The 25,733-nt window shown below is 39.1% G+C and overlaps 1 protein-coding gene across 1 annotated transcript in view; it reads left to right on the top strand.

The window, feature by feature from the left end:
- The first annotated feature begins 2,415 nt into the window (after positions 1 to 2,415).
- The window catches only part of VEGFC (vascular endothelial growth factor C), a 133,107-nt gene continuing 109,789 nt past the window's right edge, over positions 2,416 to 25,733 (top strand). The window contains exon 1 of the mRNA XM_017542207.2: positions 2,416 to 2,891. Coding sequence (XP_017397696.1) covers positions 2,742 to 2,891 — 150 coding nt within the window. The 5' untranslated portion in view covers positions 2,416 to 2,741. The remainder of the gene's footprint in view (positions 2,892 to 25,733) is intronic.

The following is a 25,733-nucleotide window of genomic DNA, read 5'->3' on the forward strand; positions in this document are numbered from 1 at the left end:
TTTTTGCCAGCATTTTCTGACTCAAAATATAACAGCAGGAAGATAACATTTTTGAAAGAAAAAAAGTTAGTATGTGCTTACTGCTGTATTTAAATAGTAGAATAGTTAATATGATATTAATACATTTTGGATATATTTTGAGTTTGTTGATTTTTCCAGTTTTCACCCACTGCTAGGCCTGTGGGTGCTGCAAATGCCCGTGGTTCTCAATTTTGGTTAGAAAATTGAGAATTTTCTATTAGAATCCTGATGTCCAGTTAAACCAGAATCTCAGAAGGTGTACTCAAGCATCTATTTTTTTGAAATGTCCTTTTGTGATGCGAAGTGCAATCAAAATTGAGAATCACTGTAATAGCAAATGGTTGAATGGAAACTCCACCTTCTATTTAAATCTTGCCCCAGTCTGCCCTTAGCTGTTCTCTTTTCACAGATCTATCAGTGTCTGAAGACAACTATGGCAGGCTGATCAAATATGCACATAGCAAGAAGACAGCAAGAGGAGTGATACATTGACCATGTTCCAAATCACAAAGCATCTCAACAGGCTGGATCATGGACCGAGTTGGACAGGATGGAATTTCATAAAGATACATAAAAAAGCATCTTGGGTATAGTAAACTGACTCCATAAATGCAGAGCAATTTAGACGTGACTAAGTAGCAGTACACATGAAAAATTATTGAGGAATTTTGTTGACTTTAAGGGTAGTGTGAGTCAACACTGTGATTTGGCTGCCAGAAAATAAACTCAATCCAAGGCTGTGTCAACAAAGGCATACTGTCCCTTCTGCATACTTATTACAGCACTGAGTACTGAGCCATGTTCTCAACAGCATACTTCATGAACATGGAACGCTAACAGTATGGTTAAAGGAAACTGGAACTGTCATCCTGGGGAATAAAAAGGATATTTAGCCAGGAGTAAAGTTAGCTTAGGGAGACCATGACAAATATTTTCAAAATATTTGAAGGACTCAGTTGTGGAAGTGGATTAGATTTATTGTGCAAAACTCCAGATGTCAAAAGCAATAGAGAGATGGAAGGAAATGCTTTTCAGCAGGGTTGCTCATCAATAAAGGGAGTGAACAGTCACACAGAATGGAGAGTTCCCTGCCCTTTGAGATAGTTAAACCTTCAAGTAAATTATGGGTGAGGAGTTTCAAATCTTCTAGAGTTGAACCAGATAAGAAAGTCTCTTTTTCCAGCAAGTTGTTATGGACCTATAACATAAGTGTACTTAAAAGTAGATTGGGAGTGAAAGAGACTTTCCATGTTCTACATTCTGTGGAAACTCCCCTTAGCGTGGTTCTCTGCAACCTGCCCACCCTGCTCCAGGGAGGCAACCAGCCAATGGCACCCGCACAACAGAGACCCCAGTGCTTTTCCAATGCGGAAATGCAGTCACTTTTCTCTGGATGTTACATCCTTTCTGGAATATGTCTCTCACACATCTCTCTTTATCACCCCCTTTTTCAAGTAAACCAACTTCTTGTAGAAGCTGACCCTGTGTCTCTTTACTCTCCATGAAGATGCTGGCTCTTGTCTTCACCTGTCAGAAGTTTAGGATTCCAAAGGGCTCACATTAGCATCCATCCCAGCAGCTGCAGTGCAGTTCTGGCATCACCAGGCAACTTTCAGTTACACAGACGAAGGGAGAGAGGAGACCCCTCTGAGGTCCCATAGGGTTCTCTGCCATAGTAAGATCCTTCTCTTGGAACTTTTAGAATTCCCAGGGCGTTTCCACACTTTGAGCAGGGTGCTGGGGGCCAGGCGTGGTGGGTAGAGGACCAGAGCCCGGCCAGGAGCTGCCGAGGACAAAGGGTGGGTTTCCTCCATCCCACGGTGCCTAGATTTTCCCCGCTCCACGTGGCCCCGGGTGGTCGCGTCACCTCCAAAGCCGGCCCCCGCCTGCCCGGGCACTGAACTTGCCCCTCCGGCCGCGCGCTCCCGGACGGGGCGGGGGCGGGGAGGGAGACAGCGAGACGGGGCCGGGGGAGGTGGGGCCGCCGGGGACGAGGCGAGGGCAGCGGGGAGCTCCAGGGAGACGGCTTCGGAGGGTGAGAGGGGAGGGCAGCCCGGGCTCGGCACGCTCCCTCCCTCGGCCGCTTTCCCTCACATAAGCGCAGGCAGAGGGCGCGTCAGCCATGCCCTGCCCTGCGCCCGCCGCCGCCGCCGCTCGGCCCCGCGCGCTCTGGAGGCTCCTGCGCCGCGGCGCTCCCGGGCCCCGCCGCCGCCGGCCGCCCCGCCGCCCTCCCCCAGCCCCCGGCACCGCCGCCAGCGCCTCCGCCGCAGCGCCCGCGGCCCGGCTCGTCTCACTTCGGGGAAGGGGAGGGGGGAGGGGGACGAGGGCTCCGGCGGGTCCGGAGGGGCCGAACATCGCGGGGCGTTCTGGCCTTCCCCCCCTCTCTCCAAAACGCGGCACCGACGCGGACCGCGGAGGCGCCCTCCCTCGCCCTCGCTTCACCTCGCGGGCTCCGAATGCGGGGAGCTCGGATGTCCGGTTTCCTGTGAGGCTTTTACCTGACGCGCGCCGCCTTTCCCCGGCACTGGCTGGGAGGGCGCCCTGCAAAGTTGGGAACGCGGAGCCCCGGACCCGCTCCCGCCGCCTCTGGCTCGCCCAGGGGGGTCGCCGGGAGGAGCCCGGGGGAGAGGGACGAGGAGGGGCCCGCGGCCTCGCAGGGGCGCCCGCGCCCCCACCCCTGCCCGCCAGCGGACCGGTCCCTCACCCCCGGTCCTTCCACCATGCACTTGCTGGGCTTCTTCTCTGTGGCGTGTTCTCTGCTCGCCGCTGCGCTGCTCCCGGGTCCTCGCGAGGCGCCCGCCGCCGCCGCCGCAGCCTTCGAGTCCGGACTCGACTTCTCGGACGCGGAGCCCGACGCCGGCGAGGCCACGGTAGGTGCCCGGATCCCGCCGGTCCCGGGGTCCGGTGCGGACTGCGGGGGACCCGAGATCGTGCGCGGGGTAAAGCGTGTGTGCTTTCAGCTATGTGCGTGGAATGCAGAGTGACTGGGCTCAGTGCACGCAGCTTTGCAGAAACATTTTCTTCTTTTTAAACAGAAAGTTGTTACTAGAGAGGCAAGGAAGTTACCCGAGTGAAGGGCCCAGAGAGGTGCCCAGTGACGGGGATCACGAAATGTGTTTCAGACTGCTTTCCTCTCGGGCAACCAGGGGGTCTTGAACACTGCCCAGTCAACGGGGCTCTGGAGAGCAGGAGTTCATTCTGGTCGGGAAATGCTCCTTTCTTTCCCCACTGATTCACGGGACTCCAAACAGTTTCGGGGACACTGGTGATCAGTCAACCCAGCCTTACTTTCCCGGAGTGTTCATAGTCTGCGGAGCACCGGGCGCTGTGCGCGACTTTGGAAAAACCTGTCAGGGACTTTAGTAACCAGGCTCCAGAGCTTTCAGAGTTCACTTGAAGTTGGTCAGACTTGAGATGTAGCAGAAGATTAGAGTCAGTTAGATCACAATCAAGCAAGGCAACTTGCTTGTTTCAACTTTATAAGCTCTTCATTCCTAAAGTCTGGTCTTGAGATACTAAAACTAAGGTGTTTTTTTTTTTTTTTTTTTTTTTTTTTTTTTTTTTTTCCTTTTCTTTTTTTTTTTTTTTTTTTTTCTGTTTGTTTTGTTTTCTTTTAGAGCTGTTTAATTCTTTGTTTAAAAATGTTGCCAACATACTTTTGAGGCATTCTGATTTCCAAAAAGGATTTTTGTTTGTTCTTACTGGCTCTTCTAAAAGACTATATTTTTACCTAAAAAGTTCATATTTGCCATAACCTTATAGAGTATGCTTAAGGGAATTCCTGAATAAGTTATATTAGACATTTCAGTTCAAACACTTGTGGAGCCTCTTGCTGGAACTACACCGCAGTGGTTTATTTCAACCGGTGGCAAGTGGAGAGGTACCTGTAGTGTGTTACAGTTAACTTTATTTGACTTTATTGATTAACACATACACAATGTGTAGAAAATAAATAGCCTACTCAGTTGTATTTTGAAATACATTTTAAGATTAAGAAGACTAATTTTTGAAATTCAAACTACCTTTGTGTTTAAATTTTGGGGAAACATTAAAATGTTGGAATCTATAATAATTTAAGATAGGGGTTCAGGGAATATCTCGAGTAAAACCAATATACATTAAATTGCAGAACACACTGCATTCTGTGAATTGCAAAAATAATTTTCAGTGCCTGTACTTACACTGGTATAACTATAGTGATGAAAATATCTTTCTGTTCTTAAATACCACAGAAATGTAATATTGGGCTCAATAATGCTTTTGATAATTTGAGTCCTTGATTTTGCAGTACCTATTTATTTACTGTTTTTGTATAGTCAAAACTAGTAAAAGTATGATTTAGTAAGGCAACATCTTCGTATTGCCTGGGATCACTTACTTTGGTTTACAGTAAGAAAATGTGCTGTAGAAAGTAAAAGAGAAGCATTCCTTGATAAGCCAATAGCTTATCTTGTATGATAGTCACTCACTGCTGGGTTAGTCTTGAATTAATGTACCCTGAGTGTGTGTGTGTTATGTATAGGTATGAGATTGGAGGATAAAAAAGTTAACTTATTTTTAACTTTCAAAATTGTCTTCATTGGTGATATAAAATTTGCCATTGGTGATATGGCAAATTTTACCATTGCCGTGAAAATCTCTATGCATTTTTGTTTGCAAATGTTGCTTTTCACATTTAACCACTTTTATATTTTGTATGGTGAATATGGGTTAGTATTCTGTATATGATGTGGGTTCTTTATCCATGTGATAAAACATAATTTTCCATGTGAAACGTCATCTCTGAGTTCCATAGACCTCGAAGCAGTATTTCATTGCTCCACTAAAGTGTTGTTCCCCAGTGGGTGACTAAAACCTTGGCAGGGCATGTGTCATTTAAGGACACATCAATTAATGGGTCCTTCCTATGAAACATGGCACACAACTGCCAAGAAACTGATGTGAAGACTCTATGTCTCTCCCTAGTGGCCTGGACAAGTGCCTTATTTTGATATAAGAACTAGAGAAGAACTGGGGAGAAATCAATTGTTAATTTACTATAACTACATGAACCCCAAGAAAATATTTTAGAAGATAAACAGGAGATGCTAAATATCTATAATCCCAGTAGATGCATTTTTTTGGTAATTTTTGCCTAGGAAGTTTTTTAATATTTAAAAATAGCACACAAGCTATGAACCAAGGTTAGCCATCCAGTTCTTCACCCCACCCAGAAAGCCATACAAAGGATTGGAGGTGAAATCATAAATGGAATGAAGATCTCCTTATTCCTTGACTTATATTTGCATTTATTAGATTTCTATTTCTAGTTATTTGTGGTTGCATGACTTACTGAAAAGTCTTAAAATGTTTCTCTGAAGGATGTTAATACAAACAAGTCAGTGTCAAAAAAGTAAGGCAGGCAAAAGTAAAATTAACTGGACATGATGGTGAAAAAGAGAGTGGCAAGCCTACAGCCATTATATTTAGAGTTTTCCTTATAGTGTATGACTGAGTGTGTTTGTTCACATCCACTCTTATAAGAGATTTCTGGCATTCATCTGAGTGGTGCCGGCCATAGGAGGAGGTTTTAGGTATAAAAAGTTCAATTCATCTTTCATTTTGACTTCCTCTTCATTATATTCTTTTGAATATCTGATTCGTAGCCATTTGTTCATGAGACAGTTACCAAAATTGCTTTATAGGAAGCAGTTAATTACTAATCTTAGTGCCATATTTCTAAGACCCATAGATCTCTATTCCTGTCCTTTTCAGTTGAGTTGAGAAAGGCAGAGAATGGTGGATTTAGGAGATTTCTTTCTGGACTTCAGGTTCTGGGCTCTTGAAAGGAAGGTTCTAGCCTTCTAGTTATCTCCATGTGTCCAACCTGGAATGCTGTTTCTCAACTCTTACTGGGGCTTTCGCCAGCAGAGGAATTGGGGTGAGACTAATAAGAGTTTCCTGAATCCCTGGGACTGTGCTTGCCTTTGGCAGCTCTGGGGTTCTTATAGAGAGCAGGAATTTGTAATCATTATCTGTGATTTCCTGAACACCTATGTGTGTTACGCACTTCGCTAAGAACTTTACAAGTTAGTTTTATTTTGTTTTTCACTATACCTCCATAATATGGATGTTACTGTATTTCACTGCGGACGATGAACCCAAGATTTAAGTGACTAACCAGCAAAAAGAATAGATTTTTTTTTTCCTTTTTTTCTTTTAAAAAAGTTTCACAGCAACTTAGAATGGTTCTATTTAGGACTGACGGTTGGACTTTACAATGGTGCAGAATTGATGCATATTCAGTAGAAACCATACTTTAAGGTTTGAATTTTGATCTTTTCCTGGGCTAATGATATGCAGTAAAATACTTTCTCTGGATGCTGGACAATGGAAGTGAGCTGTGACCAGTCAGCCGTGTGATCACGAGAGTAAACAACAGGTACTCTGCTGTGTGTTAAATGTATTTTCAACTCAGGAGGGATTTATCTGGATGTAGCCCCATCGTAAATCGAGAAGCATGTGTGTTTTAGAGAAACATAGTAGTGCCTTTGGGCCTTTGGTCCTGTGATTCACACTCCCTTCAGCGCCTCTGCTTGTGTCCTCTGGCACACTGTAGCAGCCTGCAGGAAGGCAGAGAGAAGCACTGTGACTTTGTAGTTAGAGCCACCTTGTCGCATTTGTCTAGGTCCTGATTCCCCACAATGGGACAAACAGAAATAACCCTGAAATTTTTTTCACGCTTTACCACATGGTGTTTGACTAAAAATAAATTTTAAGTGACCTAATCCATAGTAATATTATAAGAACAACTGCTTAACAAAGGTCTTAACAAGAATTCCTGACAGTTTTTCAAAGTTGTGCTAAGGTAGCTTCAGTGCAAGATTGTGATTTTACCTCTGCCAAATGACCTTTCACAAATAAGTGGATTTGGAAAGAACAAAGTTTAGTTGACAGAAGCCTTGGATCTCCTCTGACTTCTGAGCATATATTATTTCCCTTTTACCAGTTACACTATTCCTTGTAGATATGCATTTTATAAATATTATATGGGCCTACCTTTTGTTACAAACACATATTTGTAAGTTTGGATTTGTGTAAATTGTGGATTAAGATATCTTTGATTTTTCTCATTAGAATAAACAGGTATAGCAGAGAACTTTAAACAAGGAGGGATGCTGATGAGTCTGATTTATAATGTAATTTTAAATTTACTGTAAATATTTTAGGTTTGTGTAATTGTTTCTTCTGAAATTTACTAGTGTACATTTTTGGGGTGGCTCCTTTCCTTGGTTGATTTATTTATTTATTTTTTTCAGAGTTTATGTTTAACCATGAGGAAACAGATTGTTTTTATTTAATTTGCTGTATTGGGCATCCATCATGGCATGAATCAAACATGTACATTAAAATACTTTGCCGATGAATTGGTACCGTTTCTTTGTACTGCTCATGCTCTAGTGGCTTTCAGGTGTTAGGAGGCATCCATGATAGTTTTTTTCCAATTTTGAAATCCAAAAGCTCATTTTCTTTCTCTATTTTTTTTTTTTTTTTGAGATAGGGTCTTGTTCTGTCTCCAGACTGGAGTGCAGTGGCATGATGTCGGTTCACTGCAACCTCTGCCTTATGGGTTCAAACAATTCTCATGCCTCAGCCTCCCAAGTAGCTAGAATGACAGGCATGTGCCACTACACCAGGATAGTAATTGTATTTTTAGTAGAGATGGGGTTTTGCTATGTAGGCCAGGCTGGTCTCCAACTCCTGACCTCAAGTGATCTACTTGGCCTCTTCTAGTACTGGGATTACAGCATGAGCCACCACACCAGCACCCCAAAAGCTCATTTTCTTAAATTATTTGGTGCTATAATCCTGATCTGAACTGACATAAGGCTATTTATAGTCGTTATTATCTAATTTAAATACTTTTAAACTACACTGAGAAAATAGTAATGTATTTATTTATATGATGCTGCCATCAATCCTGCTTGTTTTGGGGGTGTGTTAATATGCATATGCACTTGGTTTCCAGAAATATTGAAGGTTCAGAGACTCACGCAGTCTCCAGATGTTTTTGGTAAGCAGATGGATTGTAGCCCTGTTCTTTTCCAAAGGCCTTCCTCCATTGGTTTATTGTCTTGGGGGCTATGTGGAAGAGGCAGGGAAAGGTCATTGAGGAACTCAGGAAGGAAGCCATGTGGATACTCCTGATTCCTTTTTACCCATTGGTACCAGGCTTATTTCCTTTTTAATCCACATTCTCATTTAAATCTACTTCAACTCAGGAGCATGTTAATCAGTTCTTATTAGTGGCAGCTTCAGTTTTAGGCAGGAAATTACAGTTCAATGTGTGATGCAAAAAATGTACAGTGAGTGATCTTGTCTATAACGAGCTTATAATCATTTTTGGGAAAAGAAATTTACTCATTAAAAATACTGCAAGTGAATGAAACTATAAATCCAGACAATATAAGTGATTTTGTAAGAGAGTCTTATGAGTTACCACCAGTTATTGGCTAGCCTTCTAGGGGTTGCATGGGCAAGCCTGGGAAAGGTGGAAGGACATGAGACCCAATATTAAAAATGATGCTAATTACGGAAATGGGGGAGAGAGGAATATTTTGAATATTGAAGCATGACAGCAAAGTACAATGGAAGTAAAGATCAGGGATGTTTGGGGAACTAGAAGCAAACCCTTCAGTGCAAAAGTCAAGAGCTTTAAGGGAAACTGAAGGGAACATGGTGGGAAGTGTGAAAATCAAAGAACAAGTCGTGTTTGCGTTGAAAGCAATAGGAGCTAATGAAGATTCTTTAGTGGTATGCTGAAAGTGAGGTTTGAAGGGGCTTAACCTGGTATTGTTGCACAGAAGTGTCTATGAAAGTTGACTAGAGGTTGATCAGAAGCTTCTCAGAAGCCATTTTCAACTGCAGGGTTTCTTAAAGTGTCTGGCAGTGACTGTGCCTTTCTCATTACAGTGGCCACACGTTTATGGTATTGGAACTCCTCTATATGCTTCTAATTGCTGGTGATGATAGTGGTGATTACTTTTGACTTATTGTAAGCACCCATCATTGTGCTATCTGGATACATTTACAAAATTATAGAAACAGACTTCTCTGCTATTATGGTTTGCATTCCAAACAGAGCAAGCAGTGTAAACAGTGGTCATGCTTAGATATACATACACAAACACCCCCTCCCCCACACACACACGCACACATATACATGCATACACCTCTTAATAGTTCTTTAGACTACCAGGTGTGACTTATGTGTTCTTTCTTGCATGGCTGAGAATTTGTAGACAGTTCATTGAAATAGAATATTTAGAACAATCAGAAGTGCACAAGATTAGAACCTCCATAGTTGCACATACATTTATTTGTAGGTCAGTGGGGAATTTAAAAAAAAAAAAAAGAGAGACGGAGATAACCCTAAAGTATCCTGGAAAGTCCTGCTTTTTAAAATCTTCTGCTAACAATGAAACTGGAAAGGTGGGGGTGTGGACATGAGGAGGTGGGTAAACTGCTAAATAAACAATATAAATACATTAGCTGTTCTTATAAATTTTTTTTTTGAATATGGTAGGATAATTTACTAAAACCCAAGAGATGCCACCTCCTCGAGAAAGGACACACTGAAAGAGGAAATATTCAAATGCACAACTTTTGTAAAAAGCAACACTTACAAGTTTAAAAGGCTAATATCTAAAGGAGTTAAGCAACCCTGTCCTCGTTTGGACAGGTGGGAAGATGTATATTTTAGGATAAGTCAGAAAGATGTGGTTTATGACTTATATAGCTGCAAAGGTTTCTTTTTAGACATTTATTTTATAATTTAATTTACCTAAAACTTGGTCTCTAAATTACCATTTTCTCTTACTTTTATGCAGTAGTAAAGTATGCAGCCATAAGTGATAAAGACTGAGATCAAAGCTAGCTATTTTGCTAACTGCAGAACCTGTGAACTATGTTTACACTGCCTGTGAAAGTGCCTGGAAGAACTCACTGTCAGTATTTCTGCTTGTTTCGGTCACATAACTGTCACATGTGTCAGTGATATAACTTGTTTAGATAGGGATGCAGTGCAGTGGATTAGAGCACGGGACCTGGAACATGCCTTTCTGTATTCACGTCCTGGCCATGCCTCTTAGTACCTGTGTGACCTTGGACAAGTTACTTAGCTTCTCTGTGCTTTTTTTTTTTTGTCTGCAAAATGCAGAATATAATTAATGCCTGCTTTGTAAGGTTGTTTTGAGAATAAAAATGTGTATATAGACCTGGTATGGTGGCTCAGGCCTGTAATTCCAGCACTTTGGGAGTCTGAGGTGGACAGATCGCTTGAGCCCAGGAGTTTGAGAGCAGCCTGGGCAACATGGGGAAAACACTGTCTCTGCAAAAAAATATAAAAGTTAACTGGGCATGGTGGCACATGCCTGTAGTCACAGCTACTGTGGAGGCTGAAGTGAGAAGATGGCTTGAGCCCAGGAGGCCGATACTGCAGTGAGCTGAGATCATGCCACTGTACTCCAGCCTGGACAACAGAGTGAGACTCTACCTCAAAAAAAAAGGGAGAAAAAAAACCCCAGCATGTTTATACATATAAAGCCCTTAGAACCCTGACTGGTATGTAGTAAGCTTTCTGTGAATTTGTGTTAAATAGATAGGCTTTATAATCAGAAAACAAAGAAAATATAGCATGCAAGTATTATGCCCTAGAAATGTGACATAATTGTGATTCTTCAGCACCTTGCAACTAATTTATTACATTTTTTAAATTATAAGCTTATTGATAGTTTTCCTAATTTCTAAAAGATAGCAAGAGGATGTAATATTGATGTTTGATTTTGAAACAGGTGAAGGAGATACAGGGGTTTAATCATTCAGTGTATAGAGGCTACTATTGTAGTTCTGCCTGTATGTTCCCACTTGCCCTGGGTGCCTGAGTTTGTTCCTTTCCTGGAGGGCAGCACAGGTGTCCATAGACCACACCAAACCAAAGAATCCAGGGCGATGCTCTCTCCTTAAGTGCTGCATTCATACTTAGGTCATTTGGCTGAAAAGGACTTGAGTACACATAACATTTTTATAATGCCATATGATTTAATATTAACTCATCTTGAATACATTCAAAGCTTATACATTTTCAAGTTTAAATGTTTATTAATGAAACACGCTAACATTGCTACTTTGATATGTAAATATCGCATCTATGTTATCACAAAAAATAAATATTCTAAATTTACAATGAAATTATCACAGAATACCTAAAATATCAACAATTTCACTGAGGAAAATATAAAGAAAACTTAATGGCAGAATGCTATATGCCAGAGTTAAACTTGTGTGAATTTGTTTAGGAAAATATGATTGCACTGTTCCTTAGGGACCTTATTCTGAATGGTAACCAGTAAAGTCTGTGCTGTCTGAGACATGCCCACACTGAGATGAATTATGGAGTAGATACTTTCCTTCTCTGAGAGTGAGCTGGTTTGCTTGAGAACTCTAGTTTATTCAGAAGAGTTAATGTTGTCTGGTGGTTCTCCTTGTCAGTTTGCCAGTCAGTGAGTGCTGTGAATTGCATGGTTACCCTGTGCTGAACACTGCAGTGCTGTGGACGTTGGAAGCCAGTGATCAGACAGGGAAAAGGGATAAAAATCAGTGGTGTACATACTTCCCAGCTCTTGAACAGCTGACGGTGTATTTTTTGATTCAGTAACATCCAGAAAGTATTCACTTCCTTAGGATTCCAGTGCAGATGTTAGTTGGAGTATTTGAGAACTTTTGACCAGATACCACATTTTTAAACAGAGAATTTTTTTTTCTCACTGGAACTAGAACGAAGCCCTAAACACTAAATAGACCCTCAGGTAGTATCTAAGTACATTAAAAATTAGACAGTGCTACCTTACTCATTCACATCTATATGGAGATACCTTATTATCTTTTTGAAAGTGATTTTCATATTAATATTTTAATTTCAGAATTAGAATTGTATGTAAGCATAGAATAAAATGAAGCTTTATATTTCAGTGCTATTGTATTTTACCAATTATAGTATTCAAATTAACATTTTAATGTGATTTTCTTCACAGTAATTCTTCATTGTCATATTAATTTATTTTTCTTTCAATTTTTTTTCTTATATTTGAGACAGGTCTATGTTTCCCAGGCTGGAGTGCAATGGCATGAACATGGCTTATTGCAACCTCCACCTCCTGGACTCAAGTGATCCTCCTACCTCAGCCTCCCAAGTAGCTGGGACCACAGGCACATGCCACCGCACCCAACTAAGTTTTAAAGTTTTTTGTAGACATGGGCTCTCACTAAGTTGCCCAGGCTGGTCTCAAACTCCTGGGCTCAGGTGGTCTGCCTTGACCTCCCAAAATACTGGGATTACAGGGATGAGCTGCTGTTCCAGCCTAACTCCTTTTTCTCACACAAGTGCGTTGCTTACATGTTTATTGTTAGAAACAAGATTCAAATAACTGCTTACTTAGTATTCTTTTATACGTAGAAGAAATAGTCATGAAACCAATAATACTTTTGGTTCCAACTTGCTAAAATATTGGAAAAGGGTGAAACATTTGTGAAAAAACCAGTTTGCATTGTGGTTGTTGAGGAAGAGTCATGCGTGTGAATGAGTGCCACTCTGAGACAGGCAGCACTTTCTCCCTCAGGGTAATTGGCTGCGGGTATGGGAAGCCAGCTACTTAATCTGCTTCAGCCAAGTAGTGTTCGAAGTTTAATGCCCCTTTACTGAAATGGCAAACATAATTACCTTACCTAAAAGGATGTGTTGGCAATGATTTTACCAAATAGTTTACTTAGTGAACAATAGGGAAAACAGTTCATTTTCCTTGTCTTTGTTTACCATTGAATTAGCCCCTCCATGTCCCTGTCCCTAGAGTGGATGAATTTGGCAATTCAGACTGAAATCTTAAAGAAAATGGCCTTGACTCACTTTTAACTGGACTGACCACACAGCTGCAATGAATCCTGTGGTTGAATTTCTATAACCTGTAAAAGAGATTGTTATTTCTGCTCACTCAAAGTTTCTTGGAAGTAGCTAGTTAATATCAAATACCAGATGTGAGACCATTTTAAATCACTCTGGTTTAATTTACTATAATATCATTGCCTACATGGAATATTTTTAATTCTTTCTTTTTGTTTATGTCTGTTGTGTGTATTTAGTTACTTTATCCTTTTAAAAGTCCTCTTCCAAGTTTATGTTTTGAAAAAGAGAACACTTACTTAGATTCATGTTTGCTTATAGGTCATGACATTTATGACTTCCCTAGAAAACAAACTAATTCTTTTGCCTCTGAGCCAAATTTTAGTTTTAAGATAATAGTGATTCATTGTTTGTTCTCTTTGAGTCCTTGATCTTTCTTTAAATTTTGGTGTCTGTCCATGCCAAATTAGAATTTTATTAAAGCCAAAATTATTCATGAGTCATGACCATCACACTTACAATTGGGTAATTTGAAGCTGCTTCAGATACACAGATTAAGCAAATAATGATGTCATACATTTTAATGCAAGATTTTTTTTTTCCTTCTTAACAGTGGTAGCAGTGAGGGCTGGTCTGCTGGAGACCAATTCTGTTTTACTTTAGAAAAATGTACCTTTGTGGTCATGTCCATGTGAGCACAGCATAGTTATTATTTACTATAATATAGCACACAGTGACATATAACTTTGTACATTAAAGATAAAAATATTTAAAATTGGTGATTTTTTTGTGTGCCATGCTGATTTGACTGTTCTTATTCTTCTACAAGTCTTAAGCTAGGAAAAAGGTTAGTGTGACTACCTCAAGTCACATTAAGAAGACACATATAGAAGACTAATGCTCAGGCTTCCTCTAGTATAAAACACCTGAAATTCAAATTTTGCTTTTGTGTGCTATTTTCCTGATTAAATCTATCCTTGATATTGAGTTTCACTTTATTACACCCCTGTGAAATATCTGCAATGTGCTGGGAAGGAGAAGGACACATATGCCTGATTTAAATTTAATATAACTGTATAAATATAATTTCATTTTCCATTCAGAAATTGATCTGATCTTAGACATTAATATATGTACAGCTAAAATTTGTGATGTCGAGATGAACTCCATGCTGTCCTTTGTGCACTGTGTGTTACACGTGAGTATTAAATATGTGCTTAGTGAATGGGTTAGATAAGAGATTTTTGTGTGTTTGTTTCTTTATTTGTGACAGAGTCTCAGCTCTGTCGCCCAGGCTGGAGTGCAATGACAGGATCTCCACTCACTGCAACCTCTGCCTTCAGGGTTCAAGCCATTCTCCCTACCTCAGCCTCCGGAGTAGCTGGGATTACAGGCACCCACCACCACACCTGGCTAATTTTTGTATTATTTAGTAGAGATGGGGTTTCACCATATTGGCCAGGCTGGTCTTGAATCCCTGACCTCAGGTGATCCACCCACCTCTACCTCCCAAAGTGCTGGGATTATAGGTGTGAGCCACTGCACCCAGCCTAGATAAGAGTTTTGATAGATACCCCTATAGAATCTATAGAATGCCAAGCAATCAGTTGACATTAATAAGAACTGCAACAAGTTCAGTTAAAGATGTACATGCTTAAAAGCTGTTGTTCCTTAATTAAATATGACCAAAATGTCTTAAACATGGGGTTTAATACATGTTACTGTGTGTTTCACTCCAACTTAGTGGCACACAAAACTCTGAAGCTGCATGATTTCGCTGGTGGTACACTGGAACATTGTTTTCTGCCCATGTTTAAGTTCATTCTTTTCTAGAACAGTTTCTAGTTTTCTAAGTCTAAGCTATTAACATTTGAGTTAATTAAATAATAGGGAGCCTTTTATCTTTTCTTTTTTTCTTTTCCCTATCTAAGAGCTTTGCTTTCCCACTGACATTAGCCATTCCCCTTCCTATGTGCAATAGGAAAAATGTGCAGTCATTTCAGGATCATGGTCTCAGAAGGTTAAAAATGATTGTAACTTAGAGGCTAATGGTTCACCCTGGAGAAAAGTGTTTTGCCCAACTTGATGATGTGTCCCTGGGTGCTCATAGATAGGGCAGCAATCTTTTTTAAACAAAATTTTAGACACATGTTATCCAAATCTTCTTTACAAATTACACATTCTTTTCTGTCTTTTAATGCCATCTTTTACTCTGGCATACTATTGCAATTGAAACTTTTTTTTTGGTAGGGGGACAGATTCTTGCTCTGTTGCTCAAACTTTAGTGCAGTGGTACAATCTCGGCTCACTGAAACCTCTGCATCCCAGGTTCAAGTGATTCTTCTGCCTCAGTCTCCCAAGTAGCGGAGACTATAGGCGAACGCCACCATATCCAGCTAATTTTTGTATTTTAGTACAGACAGGGTTTCACCATGTTGGCCAGGATGGTCTCGATCTCTTGGCCTCATAATCTACCCACCTCGGCCACCCAAAGTGCTGGGATTACAGGTGTGAGCCACTGTGCCCGGCCAATTAAAACATTTTAAACTTTTTCCAGAAAAAAACTTCTTCCAGTAACTTCTTACTTCAAACTACTTTTACTAATGACAAAATAATTATGCCCATCACAGTGAGGAATTATTAATTGTTTACACCATCTTGAATTGCTTATATAAATATCCTACAAAAAATTTAAAATTTATATTGGGACTAGATTTTCTTAAATTTAAATTCCTTTGGAAAATCAGGTTCTATTGGCTCTGTCTCTTCACCCCTAATTTGTGTATCTTCCCACTATTTGATTTATAGATGATGTTGTTATACGATAGCTTTTATTCTAATGTAATATTGGCTAGTTTTATGGCTTAAAAAACTTAGTACATATACTATATTCATAAATACATCACTATACACTCTACATGTTGTGTGTGCACTTAATCTGAAGAACTGGAAATTTTTTCCTGTTCTGTAATTATTGATTGATTGGTGCTGGCGGCAGAAGGTGGTCCGTCTTTGGCAATAGTATAATTTTGTAAAAATTTTGTCAAACTGATATATTCCATTGCTACATTTTGAAATCAGTAATTTTTAGGGCGAATATCTAGAGTTTTTGAGGACAGAAAGAAATATTCTCAGGAAATTGAGAAGGTTTAGTTAATATTTTCAGGCAACTGAGAAGGTTTAGTCCCTGTACATGCAGACTAGGGGGTGTTTGGATCAGAGCTAATGTCTTGCAGCAGGGGTTGAAGCCAGGCCACGTTTAGTCATCAGAGCATGACTTCTATTCTGGGAATGTGGTCATTAAGAGGTGAATATTAGTTACAATAGTCCTTATAAATCTTTGGTTGTTCAACACAATAACTCGCTATCACGGTTAGATGGTGTAGCTAAAATTATTTAATTGGGCTATTTCTAGTTGAGCCAGCATTTGATTATAATATATGTAGTAGTGCTAACTAATTTGGGATTTCTGGCTTCTGGTTGTTGGAGACTTTTTTTTTTTGTTGGGGGTTGGAGGGGCATCCTAAGGAACAACTTTTCCTCTACTAGCATTCTTCACTAGAAGAAGCTTCTGTTTACTTATTTTTTTCTTAAATAAGTGTTTGATTTCCTTTTGGCATTGACTTTGTTGCTCCCAATTATAATTGTGAGCAAACAGCAATAGAAATTCTGTGCAACTTCCAGCAGGTTTAGTCATCAGAGCTTACCAGCAGGTATGTCTATTGTGAGTAAACTACATTTGCCACAGCTAGACCATCAGCTCGTGAAGTCACATTGTCCTCTCTTCTGTAGTTGTTTTTTCCAATTTGTCCTTTTTCTGATTCAAGTTCAGCATCTCAGTGATCATAATGGTGGGGAAAAAATTCATTTTGAACTACAAACAGAAAAGATAGCAAGTTGTTGTATTGGAAAGATTATTTTAGAATTTGGTTATACCTTCAAGTAAAATAAGCTGAAGAACCAGATATTTAGGCACATTTTGACTATAAAATAGATATTCTACATATAACAAGAATAGCTTTTATATGTCTATATGTCACTTCATAATATTCGTTTATTATTTAGCTAGTTCGTGCCCATAAGCCAATATTTAGATATTAGATGAAATCTGAGGAAAACAGTTCTATAAGATTCTGTAAAATTCCAATTCTATAAGATTCCAAGATATAAAGAGTTTTAGGTATTTTAAAGTTTTTTATTTACAATAGTGACTCATTTGTTATGGTATATAACTATAGACAAGAAATTACACTGAAGCAAAAATAACAGTTAGTTACATAGCTATTTCAAAGCCCATGCAATAATTTTTAATGATCAGTGAAGAACATTAAAAATTTTTAATGTTTAAAATTTAAAAATTTAATTTTAAACATTAATAATTTTTAATGTTCAGTATAACATCTCTGGTCCAGTTATACTGAATAATAAATATTAAAGCAGGATATGTTAGAACAACACTTACTGTGCTATTTATAATTTAAAATATTAAGTAAAGATAAATAATCTAATTGTTATAAATATTGATACTATCTATGATAAAACTTTTAGCATCTCCAAGTTGTTCATTTTGATAGATACAAAAATAACCCAAAGCCAAGCAAAATAAAACACACCTAAAACTTTATGAATGTTAGTAATTTTCTATTTTTGCATAAATCTTTGGCCATTGCATCATATTTTGTGTAATAAAGGACAGTTGTTAAGCTAGGGCTTGGTCCACTGTGGGTCAGTATCAGGATGCAGTGATTCCTTTCTGACTCTTCTTCTTTCTTTGGCTTTCTCTTGTAAGGCTCTTCTGTAGGTGGCCTTGAACACACCTGGGAAATATAGGGCACAGCTGTGCTGCTTTTACTCATTATGAACTTGATCATATGTTTTGTATTGTGCCTCTGCTCACTGGCTCTTTTTTATTTTAGAGTAATTCAAGGTGTTAATTGGAGGTTTTAAATGTAGTTGGGACCAAATTGTGTTTGAGATCACAGGTACCCAGTTTAAAAAACAAAGAAAAATACCTCAACTCACTTCCGGGCTTCCTTTGCAGCTACTGTTACCCTAGAATAGTTCTTGCCAATAAGAGAAAATCTAGTGGGGATTTATGGGAAAACTTTTGCTTTTTTTTTTTTTTTTTTTACTAAGGCACTGCCTTAGTTTTTTGGTAAGCCTATACCTTTGTTCCTTCTAGCTTTTAAAAGTGTTGATAGCCTTGGAATGACCCTTGACCATCTCTAATCATTTGGGAAATGGTAACTAGAGAGAACTGAGAAAGAGGAGGAACTTGAATGAGAAGTCTCAGAGCTGATAGTTAAAAAAGGTGCAAACAAGAAAATATTTTATGTACTTCATTCAGATTAATAAGTAATTAAACACTTGGACTATTCAAAAATCTTGTTTGATTCTAGGTCTTTGCAAGCCTGAATTTGTCATCATAATCATCAAAATGAGAAATTATGAAAGAATGTTAATTTAAATTTAAAACAGCTGGAAATACAATAATGGCTTATAAGCTTATCTTCTCATCTGTCAACAACTGCTTGCATATGTCACATGAACTGTTTTAATTGTAATTATAAAACTCAACGGACTGTTTAGAGGTGATTTCAAAAATGTGTTTGGCTGACATACAGAGTTATTCCTAAGAAACAGGTTGTCCAATGCAATTTTAAATATACACAAGTTTTTTTATACTGATTAAGAGTTTCAGGTTAAGGTTTTTGGTTAAAATAAGGAACATCAAATGATAAGTACGAAATATAATCTTAGTTTAAATTATTTTTCTAATAGTTTATTTATAAACATAACATATTTATCTTTCATCAATTTTTTTTTCTCAGTTGTAAAATTCTGGAGCTGGAGTCAATAGGCCAGTTTGTAGTGTATCTGATTGATTTTATACTTGACAGGCTCTCTCTGCAGGTTACTTGCTTCCCCTTGGAGCAGTGGATTTTTCATCCTCCACTCCAGGGTAAATATCTAAAAGTCACTTCTGCCACATTATTTTCTATCTGGTAGATTGTTATAATATCTGTGAGTCAGTGTTATCTGCACAGTGTACTCCTTCTGCTCAAAGCACTTTGATCATAAGAGGTGTTCACATCTGATCAATCGGACTGAAACTTGCTTGCCCTAGTCTGAGGCTGGACTAATGATCTCTAACGATATTCTTACCTGACAGTCTGGAGGATACGAATCAAGACATTTCAAGCGTAGAAAGCAACAGTAAAGCATATGTTCTGATGTGTAATATTTCTTCAAGACAATCTGGACCACGAAGTATATTTTTACTTATTGAGTGTATATAGGGAGATCATTTTGTGGGATTGGTTAAATTTTTCCATTTCTTCATTCTTTGATATTTAAATTTTCAGTTTAATAGTCTCTTTCACTTGTTGTCCCCATTTTACATATGCAAAGACAGTTGTTTGCTACAAAAACATTCAACAAACTCCAAACACATAGACTGTGTAATTAGCATACCTAATAGTGTTATGTGAGGAGCAAAAGTGATTCTCTCATTTGGCTCTGTGGCTTCCAAAGTTATTAACAACATTATATATTCTTTTATATTTAAAAACTAATACTCATAAAATTAAATTTTTAAATTTTTGTGGAGTTTAATAATTCAAATGTCAATCAGAAGTTTTATTTAGCATGCTGTTGCATTCTGTTAAAATCATCTGCTAAATTAAGTGGTCCTGTAGCATATATTATTTAATATGTAAGTAGTGACGTGTCATAAATCAGCTGTATAATGTGTATTATTGATTCTGTTATTTTGTTTTTTCCTAGCAATGCACAGGGAACCAGTAAATTTCATAAGCAAAGAGTACTAATTTGTCATTTATTCAATATTCTAAACAAATGAAGCTGCCTCAATAAGTGAATTTTCTAGACTTCTGAAGAGCATTTTTAAGTTGAATAACTCAAATTTTTATTGTGTTAAGTATATTGAATATAGCACCCTAATGACTCAGCTATAGTTAAAACAAGAATTCATGACCAGCCTGGGTAGCACAGTGAGACCCCCGTCTCTACCAAAAAAAAAAAAAATTAGCCAGGCATGGTGGCATGTACCTTTAATCCCATCTACTCTGAAGGCTGAGGCGGGAGGACTGCTCAAACCCAGGAGTCCAAAGCTGTAGTAACCTATGATGGTGCCACTCGACTCCAGCCTGGGAAACAGAGCAAGACCCTGGCTCTTAAAATCAACAACAACAAACCCACACACAAAAATTATTGCTGCTTCCCATTGATTTCGGTGCTATCATTATTTAATCTTTCTACTATTTGCTTTCTCTTTTAAAACGTTTGCTTTTATTCTTCTCTCTTTGGTCTCCTTCTGTAAGATTTCTCCTCTACTTCTGTTCTTTGATACTAGGAAGACATTTTTTATTTTCATAGATATGGTCAAACCACAAAAGAAGTTTATTTCATTCTCTGGTGATTTCACCAACTATTTTGAGAGTATCAGCTAAAATGAGATTTGTTTGTATGTAGCAAAATCTAACTATAGTGGCTAAAGCAAATTGTAGTTTATTTTTCTCTAGTAACAAAAAGCCCCCGTGGGCCTTTAAGGGCTAGTACCACATGGAGCATCATCATATCATCCATATCCAGACTCCTGTGCTGTTTTCACTTGATCATCTTTAGAGCTGGGCCTTCTGTGCGTTGTTCCTCATGTCACAACATGGATTGTTCTGCAGCTCTATGTCTGATTTCAAGGAAGAAAGAATAAGGAGAGAGGAGGTTGTTGCCTTAACACATTCAAACCACAGCAAAAGTTTTCTCTGAAACCCCCAGTAGACTTATCCTTACATCTTTTTAGATAGATATGTATTTTTGCCATTCCTAGCTGTAAGAGAAGCTAATAAAGAAAATACATGCAACTTCTATCAATACTGAAATTCTTTTTTGCAAAGAAGAAAAGGAGAATGAGTGCACTTTGGGTAAATGTCTTGGTCTGTTTTATGTTGCTATAAATCACAAGCTGGGTGGTTAACAATAAACAAAAATTAATTTTGCTCGCAATTCTTGAAACTGGAAAGTCCAGGGTTGCAGGGTTGTGTCTGATGAGAGCCTTCTTATGGTGTCTTTTTTTTTTTTGAAATGGAGTCTTGCCCTATTGCCAGGCTGGGGTGCAATGGCTCAATCTTGGCTCCACCTGCAGCCTCTGCCTCCCAGGATCAAGTGATTCTCCTGCCATAGCCTCCTAAGTAGCTGGGACTACAGGCACGTGCCACCACACCCAACTAATTTTTGTATTTTTATTCGAGATGGTGTTTCACTGAGTTGGCCAGGATGCTATTGATCCCTTTACCTCGAGATCTGCCCACCTCTGCCTCCCAAAGTGTTGAGATTACAGGCATGAGCCACCACACCCGGCCTTACAGTATCTTCTTGTGGTGGAAGGTATCAGGTCAGAAGGGATTGCTCCAGAGTGCAAGGACAGATGGAACTCCCTTTTTTTAAATTGCATTTTAGTTTTTGGGGTACATGTGAAGAACATGCAAGATTGTTGCATAGGTACACACATGGCAGTGTGATTTGCTGCCTTCCTCCCCTTCACCTATATCTGGCATTTCTCCCCATGCTCTCTCTCCCCTCCTCCCCACCCCCTCTCCCTCCACCATTTCCCCCCAACAGACCCCAGTGTGTAGTGCTCCCCTCCCTGTGTCCATGTGTTCTCATTGTTCAACACCCACCTATGAGTGAGAACATGCGGTGTTTGATTTTCTGCTCTTGTGTCAGTTTGCTGAGAATGATGGTTTCCAGGTTCATCCATGTCCCTACAAAGTACACAAACTCATCATTTTTGATGGCTGCATAATATTCCATGGTATATATGTGCCACATTTTCCCTGTCCAGTCTATCATCGATGGGCATTTGGGTTAGTTCCAGGTGTTTGCTATTGTAAACAGGGCTGCAATGAATATTCGTGTGCATGTGTCCTTATAGTAGAACGATTTATAATCCTTTGGATATATACCCAGTAATGGGATTTCTGGGTCAAATCGAATTTCTATTTCTAGGTCCTTAAGGAATCGCCACACTGTCTTCCACAATGGTTGTACTAATTTACACTCCCACCAACAGTGTAAAAGTATTCCTATTTCTCCACATCCTCTCCAGCATCTGTTGTCTCCAGATTTTTTAATGATTGCCATTCTAACTGGCATGAGATGGTATCTCAATGTAGTTTTGATTTGCATTTCTCTAATGAGCAGTGATGATGAGCATTTTTTCATATGTTTCCTGGGCTCATGTATGTCTTCTTTTGTAAAGTATATGTTCATATCCTTCGCCCATTTTTGAATGGGCTTGTTTGTTTTTTTCTTGTGGATCTGTTTTAGTTCTTTGTAAATTCTGGATATCAGCCCTTTGTCAGATGGGTAGACTGCAAAAATTTTTTCCCATTCTGTTGTTTGCCGATTCACTTTAATGACTGTTTGTTTTGCTGTGCAGAAGCTGTGGAGTTTGATTAGGTCCCATTTGTCTATTTTGGCTTTTGTTGCCAATGCTTTTGGTATTTTGGTCATGAAGTCCTTGCCTACACCTATGTCCTGAGTGGTTTTGCCTAGATTTTCTTCTAGGGTTTTTATGGTGTTAGGTCTTATGTTTAAGTCTTTGATCCATCTGGAGTTAATTTTAGTGTAAGGTGTCAGGAAGGGGTCTAGTTTCTGCTTTCTGCGCATGGCTATCCAGTTTCCCAACACCATTTATTAAACAGGGAATCCTTTCCCCATTGCTTGTTTTTTCCAGGTTTGTCAAAGATCGGATGGTTGTAGATATGTTGTGTTGCCTCTGAGGCCTCCGTTCTGTTCCATTGGTCTATATCTCTGTTTTGGTACCAGTACCATCCTGTTTTGATTACTGTAGCCTTGCAGTATAGTTTGAAGTCCGGTAGTGTGATGCCTCTTGCTTTGTTCTTTTTGCTTAGAATTGACTTGGCTATGTGGGCTCTCTTTTGGTTCCATATGAAGTTTAAGGTGGTTTTTTCCAGTTCTGCGAAGAAGGTCATTGGTAGCTTGATGGGAATAGCATTGAATCTGTAAATTACTTTGGGCAGTATGGCCATTTTCATGATATTGATTCTTCCTAACCGTGAACATGGAATGTTTCTCCATCTGTTTGTGTCCTCTCTTATTTCATTGAGCAGTGTCTTGTAGTTCTCCTGGAAGAGGTCCTTTACATTCCTTGTTAGTTGTATTCCTAGGTATTTTATTCTCTTTGTGGCAATTGTGAATGGCAGTTCGTTCTTGATTTGACTGTCTTTAAGTCTGTTATTGGTGTATAGGAATGCTTGTGATTTTTGCACATTGATTTTGTATCCTGAGACTTTGCCAAAGTTGCTTATCAGTTTCAGGAGATTTTGGGCTGAGACTATGGGGTCTTCTAGATATACAATCATGTCATCTGCAAATAGAGACAATTTGACTTCCTCCCTTCCTATTTGAATACCCTTTATTTCTTTTTCTTGCCTGATTGCTCTGGCTAGAACTTTCAGTACTATATTGAATAGGAGTGGTGTGAGTGGGCATCCTTGTCTAGTGCCAGATTTCAAAGGGAATGCTTCCAGTTTTTCCCATCTAGTATGATATTGGCTGTTGGTTTGTCGTAAATAGCTTTTATTATTTTGAGATACGTTCCGTCAATACCTGGTTTATTGAGGGTTTTTAGCATAAAGGGCTGTTGAATTTTGTCAAAGGACTTCTCTGCATCAATTGAGATAATCATGTGGTTTTTGTCTTTGGTTCGGTATATGTGGTGAATTACATTTATAGACTTGCGTATGTTGAACCAGCCTTTCATCCCTGGGATGAAGCCTACTTGATCATGGTGGATAAGCTTTTTGATGTGCTGTTACAATTGGCTTGTCAGTATTTTATTGAAGATTTTGCATCTATGTTCATCATGGATATTGGCCTGAAGTTTTCTTTTCTTGTTGAGTCTCTGCCCGGTTTTGGGATCAGGATGATGTTTGTCTTGTAAAATGATTTGGGAAGGATTCCCTCTTTTTGTATTGTTTGGAATAGTTTCAGAAGGAATGGTACCAGCTCCTCTTTGTATGTCTGGTAGAATTTGGCTGTGAACCCATCTGGACCTGGGCTTTTTTGGGTGATAGGCTTTTAATAGCTGCCTCAACTTCAGACCTTGTTATTGGTCTATTCAGGGTTTCAACTTCTTCCTGGTTTAGGCATGGGAGGAGGCAAGTGTCCAGGAATTTATCCATTTCTTCTAGATTTACTAGTTTGTGTGCATAGAGTTGTTTGCAATAATCTCTGATGATGGTTTGAATTTTTGTGGAATCCGTGGTGATATCCCCTTTATCATTTTTTATTGCATCAATTTGGTTATTCTCTCTTTTCTTTTTTATTAATCTGGCTAGTGGTCTGTCTATTTTGTTTATCTTTTCAAAAAACCAGCTCCTGGATTTATTGATTTTTTGAAGGTTTTTTTGTGTCTCTGTCTCGTTCCGTTCTGCTCTGATCTTAATTATTTCTTCTCTTCTGCTAGATTTTGAGTTTTTTTGATCTTGCTCCTCTAGCTCTTTCAATTTTGATGCTAGGGTTTCAATTTTAGATCTCTCCTTGCTTCTCATGTGGGCACTTATTGCTATATATTTTCCTCTAGAGACTGCTTTAAATGTGTCCCAGAGATTCTGGTATGTTGTGTCTTCATTCTTGTTGGTTTTGAAGAACATCTTTATTTCTGCCTTCATTTCATTGTTTATCCAGTCAACATTCAAGAGCTAGTTGTTCAGTTTCCATGAAGTTGTGCAGTTCTGAGTTAGTTTCTGCATTCTGAGTTCTAACTCGATTGCACTGTGGTCTGAGAGACTGTTTGTTATGATTTCCGTTCTTTTGCATTGCTGAGGAGTTATTTACTCCCAATTATGTGGTCAATTTTAGAGTAGGTGTGATGTGGTGCTGAGAAGAATGTATATTCTGTGGATTTGGGGTGGAGAGTTCTGTAAATGTCTATTAGGTTTGCTTGTTCCAGGTCTGAGTTCAGGTCCTGGATATCCTTGTTAATTTTCTGTGTGGTTGATCTGTGTAATATTGACAATGGGGTGTTAAAGTCTCCCACTATTATTGTGTATGAGTCTAAGTCTCTCTGTAAGTCATTAAGAACTTGCCTTATGAATCTCGGTGCTCCTGTATTGGGTGCATATATATTTAGGATCGTTAGCTCTTCTTGTTGCCTTGATCTTTTTACCATTATGTAATGTCCTTCTTTGTCTCTTTTGATCTTTGTTGCTTTGAAGTCTATTTTATCAGAGATGAGAATTGCAACTCCTGCTTTTTTTTGCTCTCCATTTGCTTGCTAAACCTTCCTCCATCCCTTTATTTTGAGCCTTTGTGTATCCTTGCATGTGAGATGGGTTTCCTGGATACAGCACACCGATGGGTTTTGGCTTTTTATCCAGTTTTCCAGTCTGTGTCTTTTGATTGGGGCATTTAGTCCATTTACATTTAGGGATAATATTGTTATGTGTGAATTTGATACTGCCATTTTGATGCCAACTGGCTGTTTTGCTCGTTAGTTGATGCAAATTCTTGAGTGTGTTGATGCTCTTTACCATTTGGTATGTTTTTGGAGTGGCTGGTTGTGGTTGTTCCTTTCTATGTGTAGAGTCTCTTTCAGGAGCTCTTGTAATGTAGGTCTGGTGGTGATGAAGTCTCTGAGTACTTGCTTGTTCACAAAGGATTTTATTTTTCCTTCACTTATGAAGCTTAGTTTGGCTGGATAGGAGATTCTGGCTTGAAAATTCTTTTCTTT

Source organism: Cebus imitator, unplaced genomic scaffold (genome assembly GCF_001604975.1).
Source record: "Cebus imitator isolate Cc_AM_T3 unplaced genomic scaffold, Cebus_imitator-1.0 Scaffold141, whole genome shotgun sequence".
NCBI classification, from domain to species: Eukaryota; Metazoa; Chordata; class Mammalia; order Primates; family Cebidae; genus Cebus; species Cebus imitator.